General features: G+C 38.5%; 1 protein-coding gene across 3 annotated transcripts in view; it reads right to left on the bottom strand.

Moving 5' to 3' along the window:
- CTNNA1 (catenin alpha 1) overlaps nt 1-25462 on the bottom strand; it is a 332863-nt gene that overhangs the window by 114717 nt on the left and 192684 nt on the right. For all 3 annotated transcript variants that reach the window (XM_069592164.1, XM_069592165.1, XM_069592163.1), the window contains one exon: nt 126-292. In XM_069592164.1, coding sequence (XP_069448265.1) covers nt 126-292 — 167 coding nt within the window. The remainder of the gene's footprint in view (nt 1-125; nt 293-25462) is intronic.

The following is a 25462-nucleotide window of genomic DNA, read 5'->3' as shown; positions in this document are numbered from 1 at the left end:
ATTCCTGGTCCACTTAGGTAAACCAAGTTCATAACCAAACCAAATCCTAAGGAATGCTGAACTAAGTATGGCCAGCAGCAGCCTCACTGTGATAGAACAAATTACAGACATCAGCCTGTACTTACAAGTTTCAGCTGAACAAGTAATTTGTAGACATCTGCCATGTCAGCCAAAATAAGCAGCCGGGTAACAGCAGAGAGCAAAGCCCGAGCTGCCCGAACCATGTTGCCACGCTTCACAGAAGAGCAGGGATCATCTGCAAACTCTCCTGCAGCACTCTTCATCAAATCACCTGTTTTACAGAATGGAAAATAAACTCAGCAGGAATGAACCAAATAACTGGTCTACATTTTAAAAAACGATAATTCAAACTTTGTATATTCATACACAGAATTTAAGGATTTTCATTTCTGCTATTTTCCTCTTGCATTTGTCTTCTAGCTGTCACTAAGACAAGCAACCGCATATATTCCTGGTAAAAGCACAGTATCTGCAAAGTGATTTAGCACTACATATCAAAAGCCTGAAAAATACTTCTTTCCAATAAGAAAAAAAATACTTCTTTCCATTGATCCAGTAATACTCCTTTCCAAAAAGGACCACTGTATGTATCCTATAGGGAAAAAAATTCAAGATTTGAATGGGAAGAAAAAAATGGATCTAACACAATCTACCCGCACATCCAAAGAATGATACAGAAACATAGCAACCATCATGAAGGAACACCACACCTCATTAGGCATTTCAACTGTCTAATACATAGAGCTCAAACAGAAACTCACTGGTATGTGAAAAGACAAGAGCTGGTCACGGACTCATTCATCTTCCTCATAGCAAAACACTTCCAACAGTTCAAATGCCCAAGCAAGTATCTAGTTAAGTAAATTATGGTAAAGCCTACAACTGGCTAGTATGCAAATATTAACATATATATGAAAAATGTTAAAGTTTATGAAATCTTCAACAGAAAAAAGATTAAATGATAAATGTATATAATCTGTGCTTTAAAAAAAAGGAAAAAGATTGGAGTAAAAACACAAATAATTATATAAGATACAATCTAATTCTACATTATTCTGTATTTATAAAAACATTTTCTGTAACAGATATCATATTCATAACTTTAAAAATTAACCTAAAAATATATACATTTTACTAGTTATGAGGAATATCCAGCTTATACAATCCCACCTTCAACAATGCTAAGAAGTTCTAACATTTCCTAGAAACTTGTAAAGTAACTTATACTTTTTTGTTATGTGTTTCTAATAATAATCATTTAAGCTGCTTATCGTTTTCTCTTTTCTTATAGTTGGAAGTAGCAGAAGAGCCAGGGCCTGTTCCTCTCTATGGTGACTATCTTTGGATTCCTGGAAAAGCAATTACTCCCTCCATCAACTGAACATGTCCACTTCAGATTAAAGCCTAAAGGCTATTCACTCTCTTCCACAAATGTAAAAAAGCACACTCTCATGAAGCCACGCTAATTCTGAGGAGACCTACAAAACTTCTCTTAACTATCAAAATTTTAGTTGTAGAATACGAGCTGTAGTGGGGGAGTTAAATTCACCCTCAGTTCAGTTGCTCAGTCACGTCTGACTCTCTGCAACCTCACTGACTGCAGTACGCCAGGCTTCCCTGTCTGTCACTAACTCCCAGAGGTTGCACAAACTTATGTCCATCAAGTCAGTGATGCCATCCAACCGTCTGATCCTCTTTCGTCCCCTTCTTCTGCCTTCAATCTTTCCCAGCACTAGAGTCTTTTCCAATGAGTCAGTTCTTCAAATCAGGTGGCCAAAGTATTGGAGCTTCAAGCTTCAGCAACAGTCCTTCCGATGTATGTTCAGGGCTGATTTCCTTTAGAATTGACTGGTTTGATCTCCTTGCTGTCCTAGAGACTCACAAGGGTCTTCTCCAACACCATAGTTAAAAAGCATCAGTTATTAGGCACTCAGCTTTCTTTACGGTCCAACTCTCACATCCATACATGACTACCGGAAAAACCGTACCTTTGATTAAATGGACCTTTGTCTTTAAAGTATATGTCTCTGCTTTTTAATAAGCTGTCTAGGTTGGTCATAGCTTTTCTTCCAAGGAGCAAGCGTCTTTTAATTTCATGGCTCCAGTCACCATCTGTGGTGACTTTGGAGCCCAAGAAAATAAGTCTCTGTTTCCATTGTTTCCCACCTATTTGCCATGAAGTGATGGGACCGGATATCATGATCTTCATTTTTGAATGCTGAGTTTTAAGCCAGCTTTTTCACTCTCCTCTTTCACTTTCATCAAGAGGCTCTTTAGTTCCTCTTCACTTTCTGCCATAAGGGTGGTGTCATCTGAGGTTTTTGGTATTTCTCCTGGTAATCTGAATTCCAGCTTGTGCTTCATCCAGCCCAGCATTGCACATGATGTACTCTGCATATAAGTTAAATAAACAGGGTAACAAGATACAGCCTTGATGTACTCCTTTCCCAATCTGGAACCAGTCCGTTGTTCCATGTTTGGGTCTAACTGTTGCTTCTTGACCTGCATACAGATTTCTCAGGAGGCAGGTGGTCTGGTATTTCCATCTCCCATCCAAGTACTAACCAGGCCCGACCCTGCTTAGCTTCCGAGATCAGACAAGATCGGGCACATTCAGGGTGGTATGCCCATAGAGTGGTATTCCCATCTCTTGAAGAATTTTCCACAGTTTGTTGTGATCCACACAGTCAGAGGCTTTGACGTAGTCAATAAAGCAGAGTAGATGTTTCTCTGGAACGCTCTTGTTTTTCAGTGATCCAACAGATGTTGGCAATTTGATCTCTGGTTCCTCTGTATTTTCTAAATCCAGCTTGATCATCTGGAAGTTCTTGGTTCATGTACTGCTGAAGCCGGGCTTGGAGAATTTTGAGCACTGCTTTGCTAGCATGGTGAGATGAGGGAAATTGTGTGGTAGTTTGAGCATTCTTTGGCATTGCCTGTCTTTGGGAGTGGAATGAAAACTGACCTTTTCCAGTCCTGTTGCCACTACTGAGTTTTCCAAATTTGCTGGCATATTAGTGCAGCACTTTCACAGCATCATCTTTCAGGATGTGAAATAGCTCTACTGGAATTCCATCACCTCTGCTAGCTTTGTTCGCAGTGATGCTTCCTAAGGCCCACCTGACTTCCCACTCCAGGATGTCTGGCTCTAGGTGAGTGATCACACCACTGTGGTTATCCATCTCATTAAGATCTTTTTTTGTATATTTCTTCTGTGTATTCTTGCCACCTCTTCTTAATCTCTTCTGCTTCTGTTAGGTCCATACCATTACTGTCCTTTATTGGGCCCATTTTTGCATGAAATGTATCTAATTTTCTTGAAGAGATCTCTAGTCTTTCCCATCATATTGTTTTCCTCTATTTCTCTGCATTGATCACTGAGGAAGGCTTTCTTATCTCTCCTTGCTATTCTTTGGAACTCTGCATTCATATGGGTGTATCTTTTCTTTTCCTCTTTGCCTTTAGCTTGTCTTTTCTCAGCTATTTGTGAGGCCTCCTCAGACAACCAATTTGCATTTTTGCATTTCTTCTTCTTAGAGATGGTCTTGATCCCTGCCTCCTGTACAATGTCACAAATCTCCATCCATAGTTCTTCAGGCACTCTGTCTATCAGATCTAATCCCTGAAATCTATTTCTCACTTCTGCTGTATAATCATCAGGGATTTTATTTAGGTCATACCTGAACGGTCTAGTGGTTTTCCCTACTTTCTTCAATTTAAGTCTGAATTTTGCAATAAAGAGCTCATGATCTGAGCCTCGTCAGCCTCCGGTCTTGTTTTTGCTGACTCTATAATGCTTCTCCATCTGTGGCTGCAAAGAATATAATCAATTTGATTTTGGTTTTGACCATCTGGTGATAACCATGTGTAGAGTCTTCTCTTGTGTTTTTGGAAGGGGGTGTTTGTTATGACCAGTGCCTTTTCTTGGCAAAATGCTGTTAACCTTTGCCCTGCTTCATTTTTTACTCCATTTTTAAACCTGTCTGTTACTCCAGGTATCTCTTGACTTCCCACTTTTGCATTCCAGTCCTCTATGATGAAAAGGACATCATTTTTTGGTGTTAGTTCTAGAAGGTCTTGTAGGTCTTCACAGAACCTTTCAACTTCAGCTTCTTCAACATTTGCGGTTGAGGCATAGACTTGGATTACTGTGACACTGAATGGTTTGCCTTGGAAACAGAGATCACTCTGTCGTTTTTGAGATTTGGAACCCAAGCACTGCATTTCAGACTCATGTTTTCTATGAGGGTACTCCATTTCTTCTAAGGGATTTTTGACCACAGTCATCTGAATTAAATTCGCCCATTCCCGTCCATTTTAGTTCACTAATTCCTAAAATGTCAATGTTCACTCTTTCCAGCTCCTGTCTGATCACCTCCAATTTACCTTGATTCATGGACCTAACATTCCAGGTTCCTATGTAATACTGTTCTTTACAGCATCAGACTTGACTTCCATCACCAGTCACATCCACAACTGGATACTGTTTTCACTTTGGCTCCACCTCTTCATTCTTTCTGGAGTTATTTCTCCACTCTTCTCCAGTAGCTTATGGGGCACCTACCGACCTGGGGAGTTCATCTTTCAGATTCCTATCTTTGTCTTGTCATACTGTTCATGGGGTTCTCAAGGCAAGAATACTGAAGTGGTTTGCCATTCCCTTCTTCAGTGGACCACGTTTTGTCAGAATTCTCCGCTCTGACCCATCTGTCTTGGGTACCCCTACGTGGCACGGCTCATAGTTTCATTGAGTTAGACAAGGCTGTGGTCCATGTGATCAGTTTGGTTAGTTTTGTGTAATTGTGGTTTTCATTCTGTCTACCCTCTGATGGATACGGAGAATAGGTTTATGGAAGCTTCCTGATGAGAAAGACTGGCTATAGGGGAAACTGACTCGTTCCAATGTTTGGTAAATCTTTAATCCAGTTTTCTGTTGATGAGTGGGGCTATGTTCCCTCCCTGTTGTTTGGCCTGAGGCCAAACTATGGTAGGGGTAATGAAGGTAATGGCGGCCTCCTTCAAAGCATGCACTGTTGTATTCACTGCCCCTGACCCTGCAGCAGGACACTGTAGACCCAGGCCTCCACCGGAGACTCCTGGACACTCACAGCAAGTCTGGCTCAGTCTTACAACAACATGCTAAGTAAGCAAGTCTTACTAACAAGATGATGGAATAGAAGGACATGCACTCATCTTCTCCTGGGAGAATTCCCGAATTGCAGCTCACTGCTGAAAAACCATCGACCGGAGAATGTTGGATCCCACCAAAAAAAAAAAAACACGTGCAAGGGCAAAGGAGAACCCCCAACAAGACGGCAAGAGGGGTGAAATCATGTTTAGAATTAAACCCCATACCCACCAGAGATGCTCAGAGAACTCAAACAAAACTTTGTGCACACCAGAACCCAGAGACCCCACAGAGACTAACTAAGCCAGACCTGCCTTTGAGGGTTTTAGTGTCTCCTGCGGAGGCACGGATCAGCAGCGGCCTGCTGCAGGGACAGGGCTCTGGCTGCAGCAGACCTGGATCACACAGCATGTGGCATAAGCCCTCTTGGAGGAGGTTACCATTAGCCCCACCACTGAGCTGCTGAGCATATGACCCACAAACTGCAGAACAATTATACCAAAGAAATTCTCTCATACTGATAAGAAAGTTCTAGAACCCACAACAGATTTCCCAACCTAGGGATCGGCAAAGGGGCTGAGAACTACCAGGGAATTTGACTTTGGAGGCCAGTGGATTTGATTACAGAACTTCCACAGGACTGGGAAAACAGACTCTTGGAGGGCAGAAACAAATTCACCCTCAGATTCATATATTAATTAGGCTAAGAAAAACCATACAGTATTAAGAGTAAAGACAAGCTCTGTGTATATGTCTATGTGTATTGTGAGAAATAATTCACAATGAAGAATTTGATAGTTAAAAGTTTTCCTGGATCTAAGATACAGACACATGACAATTACATGGATGTTTAACAAAAATGTTATTTTACGGTACTTAAAATGAGTGCTCAATCATTCATTTATTTATTTATTCAACAAATATTTGAGCACTTCAAAAATTATATTAGGTGCCAGTGATACAGTGCTCAAGAAACAGCCCATGTCCTCCTTGAGCTCTATGGAGGGGGAAGACAGACAAGCAAACAATTAAAAGCTGATTAACAAGGCATCTGTACTCAAAGGGCCCACAAATCAGGGAATATTACAATGCAACCAGAATTAAAATAGCCCTGTGGACAAGGTGCTATGGGAATACATTAGGAAAAGCTATTTACCCACATACGAAGTTGTCTCTAAAGTCTTGCAAAAAAGATATTTGCCTTAATATTAAGCAATAGAGTTTCATCTATTTATTGAGAGCTTATTACACACTAAAACAAATCCAATGCCAGGGATATATGAAGCTGAGCAAGACTTCCTTTCAAATAGTTTATAAATCAGAAAAGAAATGATCATACAGAAATTATGTGTCATTTTCAACATACAAGCTTTAAGAAAGGCATAAAATAGCATAGGGCCAAAAAAGGAAGCACTAATGACCAGGTTGGGATATAAGTGAAATGCCAGCAACAGTTTTATGGAAGACACAGTACTCTGAAATAGAATCTACCGTCAAAGGACAGGAAGAATTTGGGGCAGCAGAGTTAAGGGAGTTAGTACCTCAAGCAAAAGGAACAGCAACATACCAATATCTAACATTTATTCAATGTCCACTCCATGACACTACGCATATTTTATTTAATCCTATCCACCACCAAAAAGTAAGTGGTATTAGCCCTTCTATACAGAAGAGACAACTCAAGTTTAGACAAGTTAACTAACTTAACCAAGTCACCTAATAGTAAATGACAGAGTCAGGCTTTGTAATGCTTAATGCTTATGGTCTTAGGACCACGAAACAGGTTGTATATACAATAAAAAGGTGTATTTGAGGGCTGAGTAGTCTAACTTGGAAATGAGGGATGTGTATAAAAGCAAGCATCAGATGATGGAGGGTGGAAGGCCATAGACAGAGTACAAAGAAGAATCCCTGAGCCAAAGAAGGAAATCCAAGTCAACCTAACATATAATAAACCTGACCAGAGATACAGATCACAAAGCCACAATAAGAGCCCAGGAAAGGGGACTTCCCTGGTGGTCCTGATGGCTGAGACCCCAAGCTCCTAATGCAGGGGGCCTGGGTTTGATCCCTGGTCAGGGAACTAGATCCCACATACTACAACTAAAGATCCTGTTTGCTATAATTGAGACCTGGAGCAGCCAAATAAAAATAAATAAATTGGGGCAGGCAGGGAAAGAGCCCAGGAAAGAGCAATAGTAAACTGTAAAGGCTGGGGTAAAATGATATAACCCTTGATTATTAAGAGTGAGGGAGGGAATTCCCTGGCGATCCAATGGTGACAACTCTACATTTTCACTGCTGAAGATCTAGTTCAATCCCTGACAGGGAACTAAAATTCCACAAGCTCATTGGCATGGCACTCCCACCAAAAAAGAAAGGAGTGAAGGAAAAGAAAGCATGGAAGATCACTTAAAGAATTCAAGGTACACCTGTCCTGAGATGGAGAAGAGAGCCAGAGCATACTAAATGTGTGCACGTGAACCGGGGAAGACTTTTTTTAAAAAACTGGAGTCCTTAAGACTGTGGATGTAGGGGTAAGGGAAGGAAGACTCTGACAAGAGAAACAAGGAGACCCAAGATGATAAACTGTTAAAAATCAAGAAGTATTTGCATACGAAAGTGGTCAACAAAGTCAAATATATACATGTAAATCATCAGAAGAGAATTGAGAATCCAGAAATATAATAAATTAATTTTCAACAAGGCTGCCAAGACAATTCAATAAAGGGGAAAAAATATTTTTAACAAATAGTGCTGGGACAACTGAATATTCACATACAACAAAATGAAGCCTGATCCCCAAACTCATATCATATACTTTCAAAATAGATCAAAACCAAATTTAAGAGCTACATTTATAAAACACTTAGAAGAAAACATTGATATGTTTTCAAGACCTCCAATTAGGCAATAGTTTCTTAGATATAACACATTTAAGTACAAACAACGAAGAAAAAAGAAACAAACTGAACATCATCAAAATGTAAATGTTTGTGCTTTTAAGGACAGGCTCAAAAAAGTAAAAAGACCCACAGAATGGGAGAAAATTTGGGGTACTGATAAGGATCAAAGTACCAATAAGACATAAAGAAGTCTTGGGTTTCCCACAGGTTCAATCCCTGATCCAGGAAGAGCCCACATGCCACAGAGCAACTAAGCCCATGTGCCACAACTATTAAGCTTGTGCTCTAGAGCCCAGGAGCCACAGCTCCTAAAGCCCACAGGCCTTAGAGCCTATGCTCTTTAACGAAAGGCCAAAGCAATGAGAAGCCCTCGCACTGCAAATAGGGAGTAGCCCCAGTTCACCACAACTACAGAAAAGCCCACACAGCAACAAAGACCCAGCACAGCAAAAAATCATTTAAAAAAAGGAAAATGCCTATCACAAAAGGTGCTCTTAAAATCAACAATAAAAATATGAAAAATCCTATTTAAAATAAGCAAAGGGGGACTTCCCTGGTGGTCCAGTAGTTAAGATTCCGAGTTTCCAATGCAAGAGGTATGGATTCAATCACTGGTGGAGGAACTAAGATCCTACATGCCGTGTGGTGTGGCCAAAAATAAATTAACTGATTAAAATAGGCAAAGGAATTATACCACATCTCTACAAAGAAGATATGTAAATGGCTAATAAGCACATGAAAAGATGCTCAATCTCATTTGCTCTAAGGGCAAAGCATGTCAAAATCACGAAATATCACTTCATATCTACTAGGATTATTGTTGTTGCTGTTTAGTTGTTAAGTTCTGTCCATCTTTAAAAAAGACAACAACAAATGTTCATGAGGATACAGGGAAACTTGAACTCTCATAGCCCATTGGTGGGAATATAAAATAGTACAGCCACTTCGGAAAACAGACTAGCAGTTCCTCAAAAGGTTAAATATAGAGTTACCACAGTTGTTCAGTCTCTAAGTCATGTCCAACTCTTTGCCAGCCCATGGACTACAGCACGCCAGCCTTCCCTGTCCTTCACTATCTCTCAGAGTTTACTCAAATTCATGTCCGCTGAGTCAGTGATGCTATCTATGTATTACCATGTGATCCATCAATTCTACTCCTAGGTATATACCCAAGAGAACTGAAAACATATGCCTACACAAAAACAAATGTATGAATGTTTACAGAAGCGCTATTCTTAACAGTTGACATATGGAAACAATCCAAACAATCATCAACTAATAGATAAAGAAAATGTGGTGCATCTCCATAATCAAATATTTAGCCATAAAAAGGAATAAAATACTGATACATGCTACAACACAGACGACCCCTCAAAGCCTTATGCAAAGTGAAAGAGGCCTGTCACAAAAAGCCATATATTGTATGGCTTATTGTACTCCCCTTATATGAAATGTTCACAATAGGTAAATCCATAGAGACAGAAACTATCACTGGTTGCCAGGGGCTGGGGCAGAAAGGAAGACTGAGGATTACTAGCTGCTAATAGGTTTGAAGTTTCTTTCTAGGGTAATGAAAATGTTCTGGAATCACACAGTGGCGATGGCCTGTATAACCTTGTAAATACACTTAAAAACCACTGAATTTGTATCCTTTACAAGAGGGAATTTTGTGGTATGTGAATTATGACTCAATAAACAAAGACAAAGAAGAGTATCAAATGCAGTGACCTGAAAGTGTACACACTGTGGAGTTAGAGGTTAGCTTAAGGTCTGACTCTGCCACTTACCAGCTGTGTGACTGAACTCCACAGTTTGTTTCCTCCTTTGAAATATGTAGAGAATTCCTTGCTGTGAGGGTCAGCCAATAACACATATAAAAGGCCTATTTTATTACCTTGCACTGGGAGATAATACACGGTTGGTAGGAATTATTACCATTAGGCAAAACACAATGAGAAGACCGAGAAAAGATCTTCATTGCACTTCCTGAGTATTCAAATCTGTTCAACAATGTTCCTCAAGGGCATTCTTGCCTTCTTTCAGCAAGTGTTTACTGAGTGCCTGCTATGAGCCAGGCACTGAACACTTGGTATAGAAATTAACCAGACAAAAATTCCTGGCTCTAGGGAGCCTACAATTTAATGAGAGGGAATGATAACAAACATAATAAATAAATCAATTATGGAGAGGCAGCAACAGAAAGGACAGAGAGTGGGGTGTAAGATTCAATTTAAAATGGGGATCCAGGAAGGTCTCAATGAAAAGGTACACTTGGGGAGTCTTGAAAAACGCAGCACAGGAGGGATGTGGCTGTCTCAAGGCAACGTTCCAGGCAGAGGAAACATCAAGTAAAGACCCTAGGGTAGATGAACTCTAAAATGATCTTGGAAGGCCAAGAAAGCCAGTGGAGGTAATGAGGAAGAGGGACTGGGGGAGGTACAAAAGCCAGATCTAACGGGTAACAGAACCAGTTAGAAATAAAACTGCTCTTTGAAGAATCAGATCTGCTCCTAGGAAGAAAAATCAACGGCCTATAAACAAAAAAATTTATTTTGTGCAGGATTAGCAGTAGAATGGAAGAGAGTATGACCACAGATTTGCAAGTCAGAGAGAAACTGTAGCTTCACCAGATCAGTTTCCACAGTTGTGTAACAAATAATACAGGTGACCCTCACTTTGCACAGTAGTGCTGGTCTATAAAAATGATCACACAAACTGAAACAATGCAATATGATCTTAATCACCAATGGGAAAAATCACAACTGTCTTGTGATCCTCAAATTTTTCTCTCAAACAGTTAAAAGCTTACTATTCCTTACACACACACACACACACACACACAGGGAAGTTAAACTAAAATAGTACAACTAATATTTATTTAATATGTAGCTTAAAACATTATGAACACTGAGAACTAAAATGTTACCTTGTATGAAAACTACTCAAAAGTAGTTTTTGAAAAATGATCACCTTTTTCAACATGATACAGAGTGAACATTTTTTTCTCACTTCACAAACTATCCTATTTCTTTCTAGTCTGGATCAGTTTCAAACATTTTATCCTTTGCACTTTCACAGTCATGAACTATCTCCAAGAGTCCTTTTAATGTGAAGGTTTTGATGACATCACTTCCTCTTGGACAACATTATCCTTTTCATCATAACTACTTATCTCACTTAAGAGTTAGCCTTCACAAAGTTACTCTGAGTATCTAAACTTTCTTAAACAGCAACACTGTCAACATTTCCTCAGGCTCCAAATTCCTTCTGTAACTTGGATTTATTACTTTTCCTTTCTTTGCTGCACTTTCATCTTTGCAAATTCCCTCTTTCAAGGCTCTTATAAAATGGCTCACGTGGACTTATCACCGAGATACAAGGAGACAATGCAAATACACATTGCATGAACTGAATAGCTGCAGTGATCAATCACTAACAGATCATGAAAGAAGAAACATGATTCGTCAGTGATCTCAATGCACACCTTTTATTTATGTAATGATTTGTACACTTCACAGTTAGCAGCAAAGTCTATACTTTATGCAATCACTCAGCTAATACACTAATATCTGAACCATGTTATTGGACGACTGGTAATACTAAACTGTGGTAACAAACCTGTGCATACTGGATATATGCAAAGTGAGAACTGCCTCTGTCAACTTCCCAGTCTTATGAAACCCAGTGTTTAGCAGAGGGGTTAGAACAGTGCCTGCACTCGCATACTATCCTTTTCATCACTATTGGAATTAGTTACAGACAGATTGAGCAGGGAAAGGATGCAAAATGACACTAAAGACACATATTAAAGAATGAAGATTCTAGATCAGGGAACACACATAATCAGGACCACAGGAGCAAGTGAGAGCCATGGAGTTCTTGTACCCTTGGATGAGACGTGAAAGCAGAGGCTCCCTGGCAGTATGAAGTTCAGCACTGCTAGAGAATCTGTTTTCTCAGAGGCAGTAAATGAAGCTCTCCTAAAAAACTGAAGATGGAAATGGAAATGAGGGTCTGAGGAGAGTGGAAGAAACTCTGAAGCAGCTGCTACAGAAAATGAAAAAGGGAATTAACCTGAGGTAAATGAAAGAACTGTGGGAAGAACTAAAGGCCCAGAGTAAGCCAAACAGGATGAACTGAAAGTAGATTCTTAAAGCTACAGACCATCTAAATGAATCAAAACTATTATTAGCTTACATTCAAATGGACAAGTGTAAAGTCTTAAAATTTAACTTTAATTACTTAATCTCACTGTAATAATCCCCCAATTTATTCCCAGCTCTAATCTCTTTTTGCACTGTAACCCCCTCTTTCCAAATTCTCATTCCAACCCAAGTTCCTCTTAAACAATTTCATGCCCTAGCATGATATCATTCCAAAATAGTATCAAGTCAAGTAAGGCGTTAAGTGGAACTGAAAGGAAGAAGCAAAGTAAATACATTCATATCCACCCTCATCTCTCTTAGCTCACAACCATAATGGCAAATCTTTAACTTCATAGCTAAATATACGTTATTAGGAATGAAAATATACATGGGAAACATACTGTATGATAGATTACAACATACAAATTTTTTCTACTCATAAAACTAGGAACAAATATGAAAATATGCCTTTAGCTTTACAACAGTGGACTCAAATTCCTGCTAAATGGTCATCTCTATAAAAGGAACATGACACTTTGAGACTGAACTGATGGTTAATAAGTTAAAAACAATAAAATGTAACTGTCAATTAGTTTACAATGCAGACATGTAAAAGTTACCAAATGCACTCTCTATACACAAAAAAGGCAAACCAGGAAAACTGAGACAGACTGCTCACATAGTCAGCAGTAAAGCTTGAGAATATCAATGGGTCTTCTAGCCGTGGTGACTCAATTGTCTATAGAGCCTACTACTTGGCATCTCGTATTAGCCAAGATATAATGGACATGGAACTTAAGAGAACGCACTACTACTGTTCCATCAACCATAAAAACAGATCTGTCAGTAAGTCCATCCCCTGGCATTTTCCCCTAACTAAACTGGGGATAAAAGTTAAGCTCCTCTGGAGTTCAAAACAAGAACAAAGGGCAACTGTAAATAAAGTAAACTAAAAACCACAGTTCAACATTAGAACAGGACAATATAAAGGCCTTCTGAAGCAAATAAATACCTTGAGTAAATTCCTTCCAAAGCAATCTTAACTTATAAAAAATTATGGGGAAAGGACAGGCTAGAAAAGTGTGGGTGTATGAGAAACAGACACACACACACACACAAACAGACAGGAAAAGAAAAAAACAGAGAGCCGGCTTATTTTCTCTAACTTAAGCCTAGGAAACATGAGATATTATGAGAGATTATATTGCTCCTTTAAAACAAAGGATGTAGCTATGTTAGTGAATATATACTTCTCCCAGAACACTGTCTGGTATAGAGCAAACAAGGTATTTGAACTGGGTCTGAATCCCAACTTGGCTATTGGGTGTGATCTCAGGTTGTTTTCCTGGTGGCTTAGAGGATAAAACATCTGCCCACAATGCAGGAGACCCGGGTTTGATCCCTGGGTAGAGAAGATCCCCTGGAGAAGGCAATGGCACCCCACTCCAGTACTCTTGCCTGGAAAATCCCATGGACGGAGGAGCCTGACAGGCTATAGTCCATGGGGTCACAAAGAATCAGACACGACTGGGTGACTTCACTTCACTTCAGGTTGCTTCAGCTCTGTTTTCTCTTCTGTAAAATCAGAATACTATCTCCCACCCACACTGGGCTGTTTTGAAAATTAAATGATGTAATAAATACAAAGCTCAACAATTACTTCCATGCCCCCTCCACTTTCCCACCTACCTTCTCCAATTCTTAAAACTATTCAGAACATTGTCATTGCTCTCACATCAATCATTCCTTAATTTTCAGAAATAAGGTCATGTTAGCAAGGTTCCTAAATGACGAAGGAAAAATTTACTTTTAATTTGTAGTGATGAAGCAGTAAAAGACATGCCTCCTTCACTCCAATCTCCACAGCACACAAAGTGGTAAAAACTGATCCTTTTGTGACAACTACAAGCAAAGGTATAGTTCCCCTTGCTGGGGGCTTCCCAGGTGATGCTAGTGGTAAAGAACCCACCTGCCAAAGCAGCAGATGTAAGAGATGCAGATTCAATCCTTGGGTTGGGAAGATACCCCTGGAGAAGGGCATGGCCACCCACTCCAGTATTCTTTGCCTGGAGAACCCCATGGACAGAGGAGCCTGGTGGGGTTGCACAGAGTCGGACATGACTGAACTGACTACATGCATGCACAGCTGGGTATTTTAGCTTTTCCATCTGATTTTTAGAATTAAGAGAGAGAGAGACCCCAGGGGAGGGTAAGGCAGGAATTAAGCCAATCTGAAGTTCCTCCAAGTTTGTAAAAATCTGTCATCTTCCTCATATATCCTATTTACAACTTCTCATCCCCAAAAGCCCATGCCATACCGTAAGAATGGCTTCCAATCACAATGCCATAGCAGAGGATATTAAGTCCTCAGAAATTTAGCTATGGAAACATCTCAAGGAGACTCAAAAGATTAAGTTATATTTCTCTTGGATAAACATCCAAGGGGCTCCCTGGTGGCACAGAGGTTAAAGTGTCTCCCTGGAATGCAGGAGATCCCAGTTCAATCCCTGGGTCAGGGACGATCCCCTGGAGAAGGAAATGGCAACCCATTCCAGTACTCTTGCCTGGAGAATCCCATGGAGGGAGGAGCCTGGTAGGCTACAGTCCATGGGGTCGCAAAGAGTCGGACACGACTGAGCGACTTCACTTCACTAAACATCCAAGGAGACTCAAAAGATAAAGTTATACTTCTCCGAAAAGCAATACTAAGATTTGGGTATACTCTGGGAGTTGGTGCTGGACAGGGAGGCCTGGCATGCTGCAGTCCATGGGGTCGCAAAGAGTCGGACACGACCAAGAAACTGAACTGAACTAAACTGAAGGATACTTCTAATATGTTCCTTGGCCAGAACTTTTACTACTTTAGGTCCAGAAAACAAAGAACTCTGCCAGCCCAGCAAAGGAACATGGTTTATCTTCTGTAAATTACATAATCCACCCACTTCAGGTATCTTTATTAATGAAAAAAATGAATTTTTAAAAATTTCTATCTTAAATGGCAGATATACAAGAATCTGTGTGTACAATAAGAATAGAAATCACAATGTGTTTACATCATTAGGGTGGGATGGGGGAGGTGTTTCAACATACATGAAAATACTAACACAGGTGGTTTATCATCAGGTTGTGTAGCACGATGGGTGATCATTTTCTACTCTGTGTGGGTTTTCTTTTTGAACTTTCTAAAATGAATGTATTTTTAAAGAAAAAAGTCTTCAAATGATTTTAAAATGTAAAATATCCTTAATTCATGTTTGTGACACATAAAACTCAAGTTTTCCTAAAAAAGAGTAACTTAAAACACTCCAAAAAAGCCTATATGCAAAATTTCTTTTTTTAGAAGTATAAAAAAATCCCATGGCTACTAGTGTCAGTGCAAAAAAGAAAAATTAGCATATATTATGAAATAAAAGCTTTGTAACATCAGCTATCTTGAGAAGATTATCCAAAATATGGAAAGGCAAGGAGTAAAATGAAGGGGCCCATTTGTAGCCCCAATCTCATTATTTTTGTTGAGTTGCTGCAGGACAAGTTCAATTATTACACAGACCTTAATAGACATTTCTTACACAGAACATTTTATAAAAGCATATTTTATCAACTGCCAGATCCAAAAAAAAAAAAAAAAAGGTATTTTAAAATATCCACCCAAATATGCTTTTGAAGCCCAACAAATACAGTTCAGTGTTAAAACAACAGAGGTGTCCAGGAGAAGAGTTTAAAGCCATTTATCATCTTAAAGATGTTCCAATTATTTATTCATTTCATGATCAATTTCATGACCATATGTGGAATTCTGATTCCCCCTCTCCCACTAATTTCCTGGATGACTTGCTCAAGTCACTTTGATCTCTTTATTTCAAAATGATTTTAACTGGCTAAAATTTTTCATCCTCTCAGATATTTCATACTATCCTTGTTAACAATGGCAGGTTCAGTCTTTAAAACTGTGCTATTTATCACACTCCTTTTAGATTTCTGAAAAGTGACTAAAACTCTGGTCCAAACAATATTTAAAGAGGAGTCTTCAGTTTTCCAGTTCAAAATAACCTCCTTAAATCATATTACTCCATAGAGGGTATTATTCAGCCATTAAAACTTATGCTATAGTAGAATACTTAAAGATACTGAAAGTTGTTCAGGACCCATTAAGCGAAAAAAGTAAAATTGAGCAAAACATAATTCTACCCATGTCAGTACATTCATCAAAGACACGGGTGTAGCTATGGCTGATTCTTGTAGATATTTGGCAGAAAACCACAAAATTCTATAAAGCAATTATCCTTCAATTAAAAAACTAAATAATTTAAGTGGCAAAAAAAAATGCAGACTTCCCTGGTGGTCTGGTGGCTAAGACTCTGCACTCCCAACGCATGGGGCCCGGGTTCGATCCCTGGTCAGGGAACTAGATCTCACATACCACAACTAAGGCCAAGTAATTTTTTTTTTTAACTGGAAGGGTCTAGATCAAAATATTAACCATTGATTTCATCTATGGGTAACAACAAAACTATAACTGATTTTTACTTCTTTTTTTGCTTTATCAAAAACATGTTAACCGCAAAAATTAACTTTTGCTAAAGGAATTTTTTAGTTCTACCCAGAGTATCCAGAGGAAGAAGAGGAAAAAAAAAAGCAAGCAACCAACATCACAGTTAAGTTTGTTACAAACTGCCCTGTACTTAACAAATGAGCATTTTAACACAGTAGAAAGCAAAAAAAAAAACAAAAACAAAAATAAAAACCAACCCTAAATTTGAATACCTAGAACTTCCCTATCACAGGATTCCTAATTCTTAAAAGTTACTTTATCACTTTAGTTCCACTGATAAACTTACTTTACACCAAATTTTCTAAATTTATCTGATTAAAGGATCTCACCAAAAACTGATAACTGTTTTTATTTCTTTGTTATCATTCCACCAACTTTCTTCTTATAAAATAATAAATTGATAGGACCAAGTCTTCATAAAATTATTTGCCAACTTCAAGATAATCAAGGATTAGCACGCATTTTCTAACCTGTCCCAATCCCTTCCCCCAAGTCCTCAAAATTTTTAAATTCATTTTCCATGATCTGGTAATAGAGTAAGACATCTTCCATGCTCATCAATGAAGACAAACTGGCAGTATACTTGCAAAGAAAAACAGATTTTATAACATAGTACTTATGGGGAGGAACCAAATGGTGGAATATATCTGGCATAATTCACACGCCCTATGACACTCAGATGAGCATGAATGAGACAGTTAATCCTCTTCGCCTTCACCTTTACATTCATCAATGAGGGATATTTGGCTAAAACCACAGACCCCTGGATGACACCTCCATAGTTATAGAAAAACTGACCATGATTCGAAGAGTTTCTGACAGATGACATTTTTAATTTTCCTGGGATGCCGTTTTTAATCCACAAAACTGTTTATCTTTAGAAAATCAACCCAGAATATTTAATATCATGTTATTTAAACACTATAACTCCATCTGAATCAGTTCAGGGAACACCTAGAAAAACTCTCAAACTACACCCTTCTCCATCCACTGTGGGTAAGAAAAGGAGTTTTGAATTTCTACTTTTTCTAGTAGACAGAATGGATTTTTAAAAAAAATTAAAATAGAGTACCACACATATTCATGTTCTCATTTTCCTTACTAATTCAAGTGTGCCCTGCTGCTATTCAAAAACACTCCAAAGAGAGGCACTTACTTCCTGATTACACATTCAAATAAATGCATAACATGCATTTCAACTTGGAATCACTTTCTTAAGAAATTAACTAGTAGAAACCACGTTTCTACATCATGGTTGAAGTCAGGCCAAAGTCAAAAATTCAGTATCTAACTTCCTCAGCTACAATGTACAAATATATTAAGGCAGGAATATTATCCACTGTATCTTAAAAGTATTATCCTGGTTAGTACTATTATTTTTGTGAGTTTAACAAGACTTTGAAAAAAAGGGAGGAGCAATTTCAAAATGACAGGAAACATTAGAATTTAAAAACTTCATTCTCCTTTCCTCAATCTCAAGATGGCTACATTGGAACCCAAGCCTCTGCAAAGTAGCACATGCTCACACAAGGACAGTGATCCAGAAGTGGACAGCAACCCTGACACATTCCAAATGAAAGAAAATACAGCCTTCACCCTAAAGACTTACTGTTTAAGTCAAACAGACAACTTTAAGACGTAAACACCTGGATGACAACCAGTTAATGATTTTTTGGAATTTATATTTTGCTTTTTCTGCTCAAGTTAAATGAAGAGCAACAGAAAATGGATTAAATAAGAGTGGAGGAACAGGGGTCAATGATGAACAAGTTTTAAATTAATCACAGTCCTCAGGAACATATGAAGGGTAGGAATTGGTAGCCCTTTAAACAACAAATACAGCCATCACAGGATCACACAAAGAGGGACATCCAGAAAAATAAGCAGTGAACAGGATAAAAAATCTACTGAGATAGCAAGGGGAAAAGACAGGATAACAAATGAGAAGGCAGAACTTAAAGCAAGAGTACGAGAAAAATCAGCTGATTTCTTGTTAAGTTTAATGAAGAAAGTGATTACACTAATTTGGAAACCTAATTAACTTAAATTTAATCTTCTTCAAAATGTTAAATGTTTCTCTGCTATTGCTCTTCCATAGCATCATTAACGCTTTTTGAAGCCCATACTCAATATTCCAGGGTAGGAATACTTGTCATTTTTCTCCTGTGAAAAACTGAACAGTCCATGTATAAGATCCAGCTCATGATTCTAACCTGAATAAAACCACACTAACAGCACCAGACAAATTAAAATGCAGTCTCTCTCACACACCCACACAAAGCTTCTCGAAGCTATGTTTCAAGTCTTCACATCATGAACTTAGCAAGCCCAGACTTCACTCTGTCTCCTACCTCTCAAATCCTACTCAAAACAGTCACTGACAGCTGCTTTGTCCTGATCACATCTGCCTTTTAACATATATCTTGCAGGCTGCCTATATTAGATGTGGGTACATCAGTCTAAAGCTGTCAACATCTGCACTGGACAGGAGACCAATTTTCACCTCCTTCAATCTGACTCTAGTCAGTTGCCAGGGAGAAAATTATGCCTCAAGAGCCTGACAGCTTGTGCTCAATATTCTGTTGTCGGGGATAAAATACATCATTATTTTCCCTAAAACTGCCTTGCCAAGATTTACAATAAAATAAATACACACATACACACACACACACACACACAAACATGTACAATCACACACATATACCTGTGGATGCACACACATTTCTCCATATGTATATACCATTTTCTCCCTTTATACAAATCATTCACACACATAACAAGGAAGAAGGCCTCTCTGTTCTCAGTTTCACTATATAATTACTATAATAAAAGAATGTCTCTTAATATCAATTTAAAACCCTCACTGCCTATCCCTTCTTTATGACAATGTCCTTAAAAGCCAGTTTTATCAAGTAATTCTGTACTTTCAAGATTTAAAAAAGCCAAGAAGACATTTGTGCAACAAGTCCAAGTCACCAATGAACTATAACTGCTAAGATCACAAGAAGCTGGTAAACTCAACAGCTTTAACTATTGTTTTAGAAGACCAATAAACACTGCTTTCTTGCTCTAAGTGACAAGACACTTTCTGCAGAAAGGACAGTTCCTGTAACAACTTCAATTAAGTACTGAACAACACTGACTGTTCTCATAAGCTAAAGTCCTTCTCCTATTCAAGGATTAATGGGCTTGTATTATAATCAAAGTTTACCTCAAAAGGAATTATGATCCCAAAACCAGAACTGGAAAAGTCTCCAAAAAAATCTTAACACAAATACTGCCTGACATAAACAGACATGAAAGGTGGAAAACTATAAGCCAAACATTAAAATGTTTGCTTTCTATTTACTGAACAAGGACATTTAGTAAAAAAAATTTACTTATTTTTCACCTTCTATCCATTTAGAGAGAAGGGGTATGTAGGTGTTACTATTAAATGTTTTTCCAATATTCGAGAAAATTTCAAATATTGGAGAGGATTATTACAGTGAATTATCTAGATATTTTCATGTTGTTCACCATGTGAATGAGAGGTGACTAGGTGTAGTTAGTAGCAAGGCAGTCATGGAACAAAAAGTCTGTGAGGCAGTAAGAGGCATGGATTTAGCTGCAGTCTTTGCTCTATTCAACAGAACTCAACCACCTTTTCAAGGACTACCATAAATCAGGTCCCACCATTAAAATCACTACAGACAGACACAATCATGTCTTGATTCTCAACGCCAAGTTAATGCTACCTCTGCATACCAATAAACTAGCGATGAGAAACCTAGAAGATTAGCATCTTCGGGCCAATAAACCAAGTCTCAATTTTTGAAAACCTGGCAGAATTCAAATCAATAAGAAAAATAACAAGGATTCAATAAATCTGCAAAGGAGCACTACTATTTATAAATACTTATCACTGCCCTAGAGACTCTCATAAGCACCATGTTTCAGATATATTCATAAACACAAAGAAATGGTCAACCTCAGTTACTGCAAACAATGCAAATTTTTAAAAAGAAAGTAGCATTTTACACCTCTGAAGACAGCAAAAAATATTAATGGACTACCCATTAATTTTCAAGAAGGATAATTTGCTTTCATTAAACATCATTTTATTATTATTATATTCTGTGTTCCTTTGAAGTCCTAAAATCTAAGTCCCTGAGGAAACTTTCTGAATGGTAGTTAGATGAGAACACATATATTGGAAACTCCTCCAAACTGTACACCAATATGTATACTTTGCTATATATATACTGTAAATACATATTCTTCAGTTCAGTTGCTCAGTCACATCCAACTCTTTGCAGTCTGACTCCATGGACTGCAGCACGCCAGGCTTCCCTGTCCATCACCAACTCCCAGAACCTACTCAAACTAATGTCCATCATGTCAGTGATGCCATACAACCATCTCATCCTCTATCGTCCCCTTATCCTCCCACCTTCAATCTTTCCCAGCATCAGGGTCTTTTCAAATGAGTCAGCTCTTTGCATCAGGTAGCCAAAGTATTGGAGCTTCAGCATCAGTCCTTACAATGAATATTCAGGACTGATTTCCTTTAGGATGGACTGGTTGGATCTCCTTGCTGTCAAAGGGACTCTCAAGAGTCTCCAACACCACAGTTCAAAAGCATCAATTCTTCAATGCTCAGCTTTCTTCGTAGTCTTTCTTTCTTTATATGCTCTTAATGTTTTTTTAAAAGATCTGTGCTCCTGTATTCCTACTCCAGGAAATGTATTTAAAGATATAAATTTTTTAAAGGGAAAACATTGTATGTATAGTGTTCACTTATAACAGCATTTTTATATCAAAAACATAAAAATAACTAAGTCCAATAATAGGGAAATGATACAATAGAAAGTATATAGTTTTAAAGATTATAAATACCAAGGTTATAGTAAATCTTAAAAATGCCTGTAATTACTTTAAAATTTTTAAAAGAAAACAGTAAAATGGTATAAACTAGAAATAAAATGCATATATGTAGCCAAGGAATTAAAAAGAAACAGAAAACTAAATAAAGACTATAATAACCCCCCAAAATGTAAATCTAATAAAATATAGAGGATATATGTATTGTATATATATAGACAGCAATGAAAGAAATTTTTAAAAGATCTAAATAGATGAAAATGTATTTTGTTCTTAAAAGACTCACCAGAGTAAAAATGTTGACTCTCCCCAAAGTTTAATGTAATCCCTATCAAAATCCCAGATTTTCTATAGACAAGATTATCTAAGATTTATGTGGAAAAGCAAAAAAAAAAAAAAAAAAAACTAACAGCTAAAACAATTTAGAAAAAGAATAAAGAAGGAGAAATCACTCAACCCAATTTTGAGACTCATAACTACAGCAATAAAGACTGTGAGCATTGGCTGAGTGATAGACACATAGATAATACAACAAAATAGAGAACCCAGAAATAATCCCACACAAGTGCAGCTTGATTTTTTTTCCCCAGCTGACTGATTTCTAACAGGGTGCAAAAACAACTCAATGAAATAGTCTTTTCAACAAATGATACTTGAACAACTAGATGTTCACAAAGGAAAAAGGAACCCAATCTAAACCTCACATGCTATACAAAAATAATCCAAAATGACCCCAAGAGTTAAAAGTAAAACATAGAATTTCTAAAAGAAAATAGGAGAAAATCTTCATGAGCTAAATAAAGCTTGTTGAAGAATTCTTAGACATGACACCGAAAGCATATTCCATACATTGGGAGAGGGGAATCAATCAATTGGACTTCACCAAAATTAAAAACTTAGTATGCTATTTAAAACTTAGATCTGTTAAGAGGGTGAAAAGACAGGTTACATTCACATCACGGAGTACTCATAGTATACCTGCCTATAATTAAAAAGCTACAAACTATTGATACACCAATTGGAGGGCTCTCAAGGGCAGCATGTTGGGGGGGGGGTGTGGGTGTGGGGGTATGTGTGTGCGTGTGTGCTGGGGGGGGCGGGGGAGTGGGGAAAGCCAATCTCAAAAGATCATACATTGTATGATTCCATTTATACAGTATTCTTGAAATGACAGAACTAGAGATGGAGACAGATTAGAGGCCAAGGGTGAGGGATGATGGGGAATGTAAGCAACATGGGTATGACTATAACAGGTATCAAGAGGGAGAGCTTTGTGGTGACGGAATAGTTGTGTACCTTGTTTGCAGAGATGGTTGTACAAATCTTCACAGGTTAAAACCAGAGAAATGCTGTGCCAATGTCAATTTCCTGCTGCTGATATAGTACTATAGTTCCATAAAATGTAACCATTGAGGGAAACTGGGTAAATGGTATACTGGACTACTCTATACTATATGTGCAACTCCTTGTTAATCAAAAATAAAAGTTAAAAAAAACATGTTACTTTTTATTATATACCCTAAGTGATTAATGTCTGAGGAAGGTTATTTTAACTTTTCACATACCAGGACCCTCAGCTCTGTCTATAAAGAAAGAGCAGCCATTCATACTGGCCAAGCTGGCAGTAAACCTGCATGCATGTGTGCGTGTGCTTGGTTGCTAAGCCGTGTCCAACTCTTGGCAACCGCATGACTGCATGACAACTGGCCAATTCTCCCTCTCCATGAGCTGTCGCAGCAGTCCCTTCCTTAACAGCACCATCTCACCTCCCCCACCCCAGTGGTTTCCTGACTGCTAGTCCAGCCTCCAGGCTCTCCCCCAACCCCTTTAAGGCTTCCTGTACACACCTGAGAAACTAGTCTTCCCTAAACACCACTTCTTTTCATATTCCATGTTATCCAGATGGTAGAACTTAAAACAGGAACAAAGTTAAGGAAACATATTTCAGTTTAATTTAAGAAGAAAAAGGTGTTAAAAATAAACACAAAGCCATTTGGAAAAAGCTGCTTCCAGAGGTGCAAGTCCTGTGTCACTAGATATATTTAAGTATATGGGTACCTGAACCTGGGAGACCTATTCCAGCCACAGAACTCTCTAACTTGCTATCATTTCCCTGATAGTGCTCCCTTCTTCACTTGGCATTCCAAGCCACCCTCTAAAATCTAGCTCCAAGCTCTTTCATATCCAACCTCTCCTCCTAGCACTCCTCTCCACTCAGAGCCTTCACTGCTCCCCGTGCACATCGTGCTTTGTCTGCTGCTTTCCTTACTTGAATGACTTTTTCTCCCTCCCTTCTTTTACCTTTCAAGATCCAGTACACCTTCAGGAAGCTTTTCTAATCCCATGTGGACCTTCTAATTCCGTTCTTTGCATGCTACTCATGCTATTTATGTCCGTATGTCCTGATTATAAGCTCCGAGACCAAAAAACAGTAAAAACAGCCTCCTGTCTGCTAGAAGACAGTCTCTCTCTCCCTTTTTAATATTATTTTGGCCACTCTGCACTACATGCTCAATCCTAGTTTCTTGACCAGGAATCAAACCCAGGCCCCCTACAGTGGAAGCACAGAGTCCTAAACAATGAACCTCCAGGGAATTCCCCAAAACAGTCTCTCTTCACGAGAGACTGAACATGGTCACCCAGCCCTTTCCCCACTCTGGCCTAACACAAGTTTCTCCCCAGGAAATCCACTGTTGTGAACCTGCAGCTCACCAATCATCTAGCCCTTTGCTGAGAACAATATCTTTAGAAGCCGTGTGAGAATATGAGAATCCATAAAGGTGCACCTGAGACTTTTGGGACCTTCTCCCTCGTTCACCCAGAAATGCCCATGAGCTGTAGGGAAGAAGTTACTGATGCAGCAACAAGTCTCTGTTCTTGGCCTTTGAGATCTACTGTAAATTGTAGCTAATGGATTAAAAAACACTTTTCGAGAAGAAACCATTCCTCATCACTTAACTTCCTATTTATTACTATCATCACTGGTCCTCCTTTTTAAATGTCTCCCCCCTTTTCAAACAAATGTCAATTAGGCTTTCCCATCTCTGCCTCTTGGATGCCCCCTAACCTTCTCATCAGAGCCCTATTCAAGTATTCATGAAATACTTTTAGATACTCTTTGCAACACACAGGTACTGTTAAAGTATGTATGTATAAGTAAAGGCTGCTAATGGGTATGAGATTTATTTTGGGAGTGGCGAAAATGTTCTGGAATTAAATAATGGTGAAGCTGCACAACTCTGCTAAAAACCACTGAATTATATACATTTAAAAATGGTGAATTTTATGCATTTAAAAATGGTGAATTTTATGTTAAGTGAATTATCTCTTTTTTTTTTTTTTTAAAGGTAAGATTCTCCACCAGTATCCCAGTACTTACATTTGGCACCGGGGCGAAAACATCTTAATTTTTAAGAAACATCTTTTCTCACATACTTCTTGGAGAACATAGTCAATTACGTTCCTCAAACATTTAAGCGCCTATCATAGACAGGCACCATGATAGCTGCCACAGAAAACAGTTGTCAGACCATCACAGAACCTATGCTGCTGGAGCCTAAGAGGGGAAGATAACTCGCTATTTAACTATCACTGTGCCAAGATCTAGGAAGAAAAAGTATAAAGGTAAGAATGACCTAATCAGAGTGGGAAATGTGAGGGTGGGCAGGGTCCCCAAAAAACACATCCTAAGAGATACCGGTAAGCTTCAGTCTGTATCAGGTAGTTAACAACTAATTTGGGCTGACAAGCAGTACAACAAAACCCCTGTTTCACAGGGGTTTGGAGGCCATGCAATTGGTAACTGGCTCCCATCCACCACAGGAGACTCACCTGGTCTTGAGGTAAA

Source organism: Ovis canadensis, chromosome 5 (genome assembly GCF_042477335.2).
Source record: "Ovis canadensis isolate MfBH-ARS-UI-01 breed Bighorn chromosome 5, ARS-UI_OviCan_v2, whole genome shotgun sequence".
Taxonomy (NCBI): domain Eukaryota; kingdom Metazoa; phylum Chordata; class Mammalia; order Artiodactyla; family Bovidae; genus Ovis; species Ovis canadensis.
Note: the sequence above shows the minus strand (reverse complement) of the source record. Positions and strands in the feature narration are given on the sequence as shown.